Source organism: Rhinopithecus roxellana, chromosome 10, assembly GCF_007565055.1.
Source record: "Rhinopithecus roxellana isolate Shanxi Qingling chromosome 10, ASM756505v1, whole genome shotgun sequence".
NCBI lineage: Eukaryota > Metazoa > Chordata > Mammalia > Primates > Cercopithecidae > Rhinopithecus > Rhinopithecus roxellana.
The window spans coordinates 102,704,626-102,714,459 of record NC_044558.1 but is presented as its reverse complement, the minus strand read 5'-3'; the positions used below and the strand labels follow the sequence as shown (position 1 = coordinate 102,714,459).

The window sequence follows — 9,834 nt, the reverse complement described above, 5'->3', positions numbered from 1 at the left end:
GGGCTTTCAGACCCCCGACAGCGGGACGCCTCATCACCACACCACCCCCACTTTATAGACGGGACAACGGAAGCACAGAGACGTTAAATCATTTGCCCAAAGTATTCTGAGTGGATGGCAGAGCTGAGGCTGGGGCCGAGGCGAGCCGACTCTAGAACTTCCCATCCAGCATGGTAACCATCAGCCCCACGGGCTATTATATTTTAAAGTCTATAAATAAAATTTATAATCCACTTCTTCAGTTGCACTTGCCACGTTACAAAGGCTTGAGCCACCTGTGGCTGGTGGCCACCATCAGAACAACCCAGCTGTTTCCCTCCACCTCCGAGCTCTGCAGGCTGCCGGTCTAGGGGTCTCCTAACTGCCGCAGTTTCTACCTTCCAAAGCACCCCATCCTGCCTTGGGCAAGAGAGGGCAGATGTGTGAGCACACAAACTGAAACCAAACAAGCACGAGAGGTCCGCCCTGCACCACACCAGTGTCAGTGGGAGTGGTGGTGGGGGGGGGGTGCTCGTGGTGCAAGCTCTGCCCAGGGCCCTGGCAAGCCCCGGGGAGGTTCGGAGTCCTGGGTGGGATGTCTGGTCACCGCGATGCGTGCTCCTGGAGACACACAGCCGGGTCCACAGGCAGGCAAATATGCATCTGTCGGAAACCACCCCCAGCCCGGCCTCCCTCCCAAGGGCTTCCCATCCAGCACGTAGCCCAGCTGCTCTCCTGGAAGAGAAGGTTCCCAGAGCAAGCCCTCTCTAGGGAGCACCTGAGCCCAGAATTCCAGAGACGGCGGCTGGTCCCTGGTTGGCCATCTGGACACCTGGAAATGGATCAAAGGAGAGAAGGCACCTGGGGACGCCTCCCCCAGGACAGCCAGGGAAACCCAGGGGAGTCCAAAAAGGAAGCCCCTGAGGAGGTCCACAGAGCCCCTGCCCTTCACTGGGGTCACGCATCTGAACATCTTCAGAGACCAGATAAACAGTGTATTTCTATAATCAGAAACTTCTGACTGGGCGTGGTGGTTCATGCCTGTAATCCCAGCACTTTGGGAAGCTGAGGCGGGCAGATCACCTGAGGTCAGGAGTTCGAGACCAGCCTGGCCAACATGGTGAAACCCATCTCTACTAAAAATACAAAAAAAAATTAGTCAGATGTGGTGGCACAGGCCTGTAGTCCCAGGTACTCGGGAGGCTGAGACATGAGAATGGCTTGAACCCGGGAGGTGGAGGTTGCAGTGAGCAGAGATCACGCCACTGACTCTAGTCTGGGTGACACAGTGAGAACCTGTCTCAAAAAAAAAAAAAAAAAACTTCAAAACCAGAACCTCAGACCTTCCCAAGCAATTGTTCTGGGGGAATGGGGTGCCCACAGGATGCCCCCTGAGGTCTGACTGACCTCTGGGCCCAGCCTGGGGTGGGGTGGCCTCTGGGAGCCTCGGGAGCAGGTGAGGACTCCCAGGCGGCTCGGGAAGGGGTCTGTATCTAAACAAGAGCCTCAAATGCCATCTGGGTGACCCTCGCCCACATTTCCTGGCCTTCTGTCCAGGGAGGGGAATTCAGGAGCAGGCGTGCATGGAGAAACTGCTCCTGGTCCGTTTCTGTCTTCCTAATGACGCTTTTAAAAATCAAAAGGGAGGATGCTGGAGGGTGAAACCACGGTTTAACAAAACCCGGAATGGGAAGGGGGGAGGGGGACCCTGCCCCCACCCTGGGGAGGCTTTGACGGGGAACCAGAGAGCGGCCTGGGTGGACAGGAAGTCCCCCCACACCAGTGACCTACTTTCCCGACTGCCTCAGCCCAGCAAACAGCCCGTGATGCCCGCACCACACCCTTCCTGCCCTGCACAAGAGGCCGCCAGTCGGCTCTCCCAGAGGCATGGTAATGTGGACCCCGCAGAGTGGGCAGGGACCCTTCCCCACTAAGGGCAACTGAGGGCACCCTCCCTTCTGCCCTCCAGCAAACCACCATTCTCCTCCGAGGGCCTGTGCAGGGCTGTAGCCCCGACCTGAAGCAGGGTCCCCATGACTGTGTAGGGCGCGAAGTCGCCACTCCTCGGGGAGGCCCTCTGGAGCAACCAATGCCCACTCTCTGTGACACCTCCCAGTACGATTTTCTTAAGATTATCCTTGGCTGATATTCTATTTGGCCCTGTGTTCAGGGTCTCTCTCCCACTTCTAAGGGGATCATCTGTCTCAGCCGCTGCGGGGTCACCAACAGCGCCTGGACACAGGAGGCATCTGGCGAATACGCGCTGAATCAATGACTCCAGTGCCCACGCGCAAGGGGCCCCGAAACCCCACCGGGCAGGCCCCTCCGAGCTCGGCCTGTCCTGGGGGTGGAGGAGGAAGTTCGCCCCGCGCCTGCCTCGCAACCGCAGCCGCCCCCGTGCGCTTCCTGCCCGCGCCGCCCTCCGCACTGAGCTCCGTGCCAGGCAGCAGCCCCCGCCCCGCTGGGCGCGTTCCCGGGGGTCTCGGTGGCGGGAGTCGCTTTCTTGTGGGACTTGGGGGCACGTGGCGCGGGGCGGGGACGCGGGCAGACCCCTCCCGCATCCTAGGAAGCCCGGGCGGGTCCGCGGGGACGCGGGGAGGGGACACTGCCTGGCGGAGGACCCTCCCCCCCGGTCCTCCCCGCCCTTTCCCCGTCCCTTCCACGCTAGCCGAGGGCAGGACTTCGGTTCCGCAGGACCAGAAGCCCCTCGCCCGCGGCCGAGGACCCCCGCCCGGCAGAGGAGGGTGGCGCTGCCCCCGCCTCCCGCTTGGAGAGTACCGCCCGCAGGTGCCCACGGAGGGGCTGGAGGGGCCGCGGGCGCCCAGCGCCCTCCCCTGAAGGAGCGGCGCCGACCACCGCGGGCTGCAGGAGGAGTCGGGGCGCAGGGGCGGGACGCGGCTAGGGGGCGAGGCCGAAGGGCGGGCACCTGCAGGCGGGGCGGGGCGGGACCTGAATGACCTAGCGCGGCCGGACGGGGCGGGGCCGGGGCCTGCGTGAGCGGGTCGGGGAGGGGGCGGAGCCTGCGGGTCGGGGAGGGGCGGGGCCTCTGTGAAGGGGCGGGGAGGGGCGGAGCCTCGTGAGCGGGGCAGGCCGCGTGAGCGTGAAGGGGGCGAAGCCTGTGTGAGCGGGGCGTGGTCGGGGCGTGGTCGGGGCGGGGCACGCGGGCGCCCGCGGCGGCCCTCACTTCCTCTGGCGAGCGCAGCCGGGCGGAAGTGCGTCAGTTGTTATCTGTTCGGGGCGCCGCCGCCGCCGCCTCACGAGCCCGGTGCCCAGGAACCCAGCCGCCTGCCCGCCTGCTGCCCGCTGCCCGCCGCGCCCGCCCGGCCCCGCCCGCTCGGCTCGATAGCCGCGCCGCGCGCATGGGGCGCGCCCCCGGGGGGGCGGCCGAGGGCCGCTGAACGCCGGGCCCGCCCCCGCCGATGCGCCCAACCGCCCGCGCCGGGGGTCCCAGGCCACGCCGGGCCCGGGGCTGAGCCGCCCCCCGCGCCCGGCATGCCCGGCCCGGCCCGCCGCCCGCCGCCGCCCAGGGCCCGAGCCCGCGCGGCGCACACTCAGTCCGGCGGCGCCGCGTAGCCGAGGGAGCCCGCCTGCCGCGAGCCAGGCGCGGGGCGTCAAGGTCACCGGCCCGACGGGGCGCACGCGCCGCCATGGAGGCCAAGGTCCGCCCGAGCCGGCGCTCGCGCGCTCAGCGGGACCGTGGCCGGCGCCGGGAGGCCGCCCGCGACGCCCGCGCCCAGAGCCCGTCGTCGGGCGACGAGCCCGAGTCCAGCCCCGGCAAGGAGAACGCGGGCCTCCGCGGCGCGCCCCCCCGAGGCGCCGCCCCCGCGCCCCGCGCAGCGCGTCCCCCGCGCCGCCGCCGCCGCGAGTCCAGCTCCCAGGAGGAGGAGGTCATCGACGGCTTCGCCATCGCCAGCTTCAGCACCCTGGAGGCCCTAGAGGTAGGTGGACGGGCGCGGCTTCGCCCGCGTCGGGGCGAGAACGGGGCCTGGAGTTGACGCGTTGGGCGGTCCCGGGACCCCTGGACTTGCGACCGCCCGCGCCGTGGGCACCCCTGAGGGAAGCCCCGGCCACTCGGTCCCCGTTCCAGGGACCCTGGGTGCTGACCGCTCTCCCAGACCGTCGCATCTGGAAGACCCAGCAGCGTTGGGTGGGTTTAGGGACGTTTTGAGTTTCAGAGGCAAAGAAATCTACGCTTAGAAATCGAGGGCTGTCTGACGGCACCGTCGGCCTTTTATCAGTTGTGTTTCTGTTGCCAGCGTATGGCTCTGCTTGGTTCAGGACGTGCCAGGGAGCAGTGCTGGATCTTAGGGAGGTGGTGATAAAATGGATACTCCGCGGGCCATCCCGTTCCTCCCTCCCTTCGAGGGCGCTGCTGAGAAGGGGAGAAGGAGGGTTAATCCCAAGACCCCACTTGGTGACCGTTGCTTGCTGCATGGTTAATACGTTGGCAAAAAATATTGCTTGTCTGGCTGATGGACAATATTTGCTGAGCAAATACTGCCCCTCTTGCGTGAACCCAGTTGAGCAGCGAAGGAAACTAAATGCTGTCCCAGAGCTGGGGCGGGCACTGTCTCCCCAGGACTGGCGTGGGCAGGAATGGCTAGCCAGGTGCCCTCCACCAGGACAGAAACCCCCTCAGCGAGGTGTGTCTCCTGTGGCATTTAGTTTGGGGGACCCTCATCTGCTGGACTTTGACTCCCAGAATCACCCTATTTCCAACCCCTCTCACTTTTCCAGGGGCTTGGGAGCCCATGGCCTGAGATCCCCCTGTCTCGGAAGCTGAGCTTTGGGAAAAGGGGAGATGGCTACTGCAGGCCCCTGAGGCAGCAAGTCCTCTTCAAGTTCTCATCCAAACTCTCCAAACTAGAGAGCCTTGGGTCAGGGCTGGTGGCCAGGAAGTGGCCCCAGAACAGGTGCCGCTTCATGTTCCGAGTGCACGGGCAGAGCTGGGGCTTCGTGTCCCGAGTGCACGGGCAGAGCTGGGGCTTCATGTCCCGAGTGCACGGGCAGAGCTGGGGCTTCGTGTCCCGAGTGCACGGGCAGAGCTGGGGCTTCGTGTCCCGAGTGCACGGGCAGAGCTGGGGCTTCGTGTCCCGAGTGCACGGGCAGAGCTGGGGCTTCGTGTCCCGAGTGCACGGGCAGAGCTGGGGGCTTTGTGTCCCGAGTGCACGGGCAGAGCTGGGGCTCCTGTGGGCCCAGGACGCAGGGGTGGTGCTAGGCCCACAGAGCCTGGCCATCCTCTGTCATGCACACTGAATGACTCCAGGGCTGGCACATGCCATGCTCTGTGCTGGGACGGGATGGCCCTGGGGCTGCCTTCTGCCCTCTCAGTGGTGATAATGACATGGACTGCATGTGTACTGAGCATGTACTGCAAGCCAGGCCCTGTGCTCGCTCGGCTCCTGCACTGCAGCTGAGACCGCGACGATGCCCACCTTCCAGAGCCGTTGCTGCCCGCCCGCACCTCCTGGGTCCCTAACCGTGGCCTCCTTGCTGCTCCAAGCGGGTCAGCCCTTGTACCCTGCCGTTCTCTGCCTGCTTGATGTTTGGTGCCTTTGTGTCTCTGCAAAAATGTCACCTCGGACTCTGAAGTGGTGCCCCCCTTCCATGTCAGTGTTGCCCACTTTCTTCCTGTCATCCGCGCTCTGTGAAGCTGTTTTAGGATGTCTTTGCTCTCCATTTTTGTCTCCCACAAAAACTTGTAAACTGAAGGAGAGCAGACACTGTCCTGTGTGTCTCCTATGGTGTCTGGTGCTGGGAAGAGCTCGGCGTGTAGAAAGTGCCCAGGAGACCCAGGGCCAATCCCAGGTCCATGTGCTTTGCCCGCAGTGGCTCTGACTGTCTGTCCACCTGCTCCAGCAGGGTCACGTGCCGCCGCCTGCAGGCAGTGGGTTCAGTGGGTTTTGGTGACTTCAGCTTAGACCAGCGGCCCCCCAGGTCATAGTGAGACAAGTCTGCTGCATGGCATTAACACAGCCACGGCACCCCGGGGTGGTTTCATGTCCCTTCCTCTGCCCTTCGGAGCCTGCCTGGGAAAGTACGGGGCTTCTGCACAAGTCATAACCTCATGATCGTCCCACACGTGTCTCTTGGTTGACCATATTTTTTGTCAAAGTGTAGTGGTTTTTCCCCAAAGTTCAGATAAATCATAATCATATCAATAGTAATGACTGCTTAAGTAAACATTCTCTCCACCAGGCAGTGTTCTGAGCTGCCCTTCACAGGCATCAACTCGTTTACTCCTGGAGGAGCAGCCTGTCCTCAGCTCAGCCTCCTTCTCTCACAGTCTCTCTGTCCCCACCCACGTCTTGGGGGATCTTCCTCCTCTGGGATGCTGGAGGATGGGACGCTCAGGAGTTGGAGGAAGCCCTTGTAACCCCAGAGGCCGGCTCCTGCCCGCGGGACACTGCAGTGATGTAAACAACCAAACACAAGTGTAGACTTGCCGGGGAGGCGTAGCCTGCCTGCGGGAGTCCTGTTACCTCCCCCCAGACCCCACATGTGCTGGGACCAACTCCCAGCCCCGGCCCCTGGGACAGGCCCCCGACTCAAAACCTCTTCTGCCCCCAGGCAGACCACCCTCCCTGCCTGTTTCAACAGGGCCCCCTTGCCCTGTGCCTGGGGCAGGTCTCTGTACCTCTTTTGTGCCCCATGCAGGTCCCTGCCCCTTTTCTGTGCCCTGGATGGGACACACAGGTTGTTCTGTGCCCGAGGCAGGTCCCTACACCCGTTCTGTGCCCTGGGAAAGCCCCCGCCCCCTTTCTGTACCCTGGGTGGGACACACAGGCCATTCTGTGCCCGGGGCAGGCCCCCACCACCTGCACATTTATATGTGCTCCTGTGGCGGAGGAGGAGTCCCCCCTTGTCCTGTCCCTGTGTCTGTATATGCTGTGAACACAGTAGGCACTCCCTAAATGTTGGCGGTGGTGGTTGTGGGCTGAGGAGGGCCAGGGTCTGGCCTGGCTCAGGGTGTGCCTGCAGCCCTGGAGACAGCATTAATGATTAACCGAGGATGGAGATGGGAGCCCTGTGGCAAGGCTGAGGACCTGCAGAGGGGCGTGCTGGACTGGGTGTGCTGGGGTGGATGGGGCGGTATGGCTGACCTGAGCCAGCCTTCTTGATTTTCTACTCTCAAACCAGGGGCAGTGGTTTGTGGGGACAGGAGGCCTGAGGAAGCCCTGCTGGCCTCTCCCCTGCTCTTGCTCTGACCGGGGACTCTGGGTGCTTGGGAATATGGCTCTTGCTGTCCCTTTTGTTTCCTGTGACGACTCTGTCCCCTAGTTGTACTGACCAGAGGACACAGGAAGCCCTTGAAGCAGTGCTGTGACCGTACGTGCCCGGTCAGTGCTGCTATTCTCTGGCTGGGGTCCTCCCAAGAAGGCTGGGGTCTGAGAGGTGTATCCAGGGCTGCCATCAGACCCCGTCTTCCCAGATAGCCAGACTCTGTCTTCCCAGATAGCAAAGGCCATCCTTATCTGGCCTCAGGCCACAGAACAGGTTGTGCCAGTCCCTATATCTCCCGGGAGATAGGCGAGGCCCACTTAGCCCAGTGGGCTGCACCGCCCATTCCCGCATGCTGGCCACACAAGCCCAGCGACACTGGCCACGGTGCTCTGGGCTGGGCCTGGGCCACAGGGAGGTGGCAGAGTGCCCGGGAGTACATTGGCCACCAGCTCCAGGTGGACACCACCATTCTGGTTTGGTGTCTGTGATTTTTTGTTGATTTGTATTTTTCAAACAACAAATCACTTTCACCTGGTGACTTTCACCTGGTTCGCACATCAAGCTCCGTAAGAAGGTGTGTGCCGAAGCTTGAGCTGTTCCCTGACTGGCACACGGGCCACTCAAAAGATCCACATGTGTCCCAGGAATAAAGGCGGAAGGAAAGCACCCAGCATCCCAGCTTGGTGGCCAGCGGCCTCCTCTTACGCCTGTGCTTCCACATTCTCTGCTCAGCATAAACCACAGGACATCACCCAAAACGCTGCTGAACCTGCCCTGCACAGACGGTTGTGCTTAAGAAACCCCAGGCTACTGATTGTGTGCGGCCCCCAGCCTCCCAGGGTTGTCCGTGGGTGAGCTGTGACCGCTGCTAAAGATGGCCCAGAACCCTGGTGGGCTTAGGGTGTGAGCCTGGAACCAGTGGGCCTTGGCCAAGGGGAGGGTACAGGTTTTTGGACACAGCCCATGGTGGGGAATGTGACGGTATGAGGGACTGGCCCAGACACCTTCCTGCCCTGCCCTGCCCTGCATCCTGGAGGCTGAGCCAGGTGGTCTGTCTGCGAACCCCTAATGGGCCTGGTGAGCTTCACAGAGTGGCCAGGGTTCCAGGAGCAAGGGCCCAGGCATAGAATCTGGGCTGGCTCTTGGCTGCTTGGGGCTGGAAGTGTGACCTGGCCATGTGGGGGCTGGGCCCGGCCCGGCCCGCTGAGCACTGCATGTGGGGCCTGACAGTGTCACTTGGACCTCCGGGCACTGCTGAGACCACACTGTTGGTGGTGCCAGTGGGCGCTGTGAGTCTATGCCTGGCTCAACTCTCAGACAGTTGGGGGTGGGGGCTGAGACCGCAGACATTTGGGCTCAGTGAGGAGAGCCAGGGAGAGGGCAGGCTTCGGCCCAGGGAACTCCTTGTGGCTGCTTCCTGGTCTCCAGGTGGGGAAACTGAGGCCCAGCGAGAGGAAGTGCTTTACCCACAGCCATGGGGCAGGGGTGCGGAGCTGAGCCGGGGCCGCCCTGTGACAGTGAGGGGCTGCCTGGAAGCTGTGTGGATTCCTCTTCCTCCCAGAGTCCCACAGCCGTGGGCAGGGGGCTGCTCCCTCAGGGGAGGTGGATGCAGGGGCCATGAAAGCAGTCACTGGCCCCTGGGTCCACGTGGGTGCCCGTCACCTGTCCAGGCCCTGTCTGGGGGCCAGCAGCTTCTCAGGCCTTGCTATGGCTGGGGCAGGGCCTGCACCTGGCCGCTTTGGCTCTGGGAAGGGTTCCGCGTCCTCTGCCTGTGGCTCTGCCCCTCGCGGTCCCCTGCCTGGTGGTTTGCTGGCCTCGGGGTTAAGGCTGTTACAGTAGGACGGTCCCCAGCCCTCTTCCCCATCCCCTCCTGCCTGGCTGCTTGGCCCTGTCACTTCTTGGCTCAGGTTTCCAAGGCCTTCCCATCCTTGCTGTGGCTACGCCGCGTGCCTATGCGTCCACACATGCTGCGCACCTTCGCGCTCGGGGTCTCCCAGGGGTCCCTGTGACTCACTGCACAGTCCTCCAGCAGGGAGCCAGACCCACCCCAGACCCGGGCTGGCCCCACCCACTCTTTCCCCGACTAGACTCTCGTGCCCCAGCTGCCCCAGCTGTCCTTATGGGAGGTCTGTCCCCAGACGCCCCCATCTCCTGCCTTTCTGGGATTGATTCTCTAGAGAAAGAGAAGTGCCCAGAACTGGCCCTGCTGTCTGTGAGTGGCAGTTTTAAGGCTCCTGATGGTCGTGAGGGCCTGTTCCCTGCCGAGGGGCCCGTGGTGGATATTCACCCGGGCTTGTGTTTTTGTCACTCTGGAAGCCTCGTTTCGCTGTGTTTTCTGGCTGTTGTTGCTGTTTGTTTAAGAAAGCTTCTTCCCACCTGGCATCTCTACCTGGGCACTTTGTTGGATTCTCTTATCAGCACAGACAGTTTCTAGGGGACTCTTGGGGGTTCCCATAGGCCCTGCCAGCGTCTGCACATGGCTGTGATGTTGCTGCTTCCCCGCGTCTGCGCTGCGGGACTCCTCGCGCCTTACTGCGTTTGTGTGTCCGGAGCGTGAGGATTGGTGTTGCTGTTTGTGGGTATCTGTGTCCCTCTCTCCTTCCCTGTTTCCCGGCCTTCTGATGGGCGCCC

At 63.0% G+C, this 9,834-nt stretch overlaps 1 protein-coding gene across 23 annotated transcripts in view; it reads left to right on the top strand.

The window, feature by feature from the left end:
- The first annotated feature begins 2,968 nt into the window (after positions 1-2,968).
- FBRSL1 (fibrosin like 1) overlaps positions 2,969-9,834 on the top strand; it is a 93,809-nt gene continuing 86,943 nt past the window's right edge. For 5 of the 23 annotated variants that reach the window (XM_030938454.1, XM_030938452.1, XM_030938448.1 and 2 more), the window contains exon 1: positions 2,973-3,917. In XM_030938454.1, the coding sequence (XP_030794314.1) occupies positions 3,627-3,917 (291 nt within the window). In that variant the 5' untranslated portion in view covers positions 2,973-3,626. Of the gene's footprint in view, positions 3,918-9,834 lie in introns of all 23 variants that reach the window. The other 18 variants (XM_030938439.1, XM_030938438.1, XM_030938453.1 and 15 more) reach the window with 12 other exon arrangements.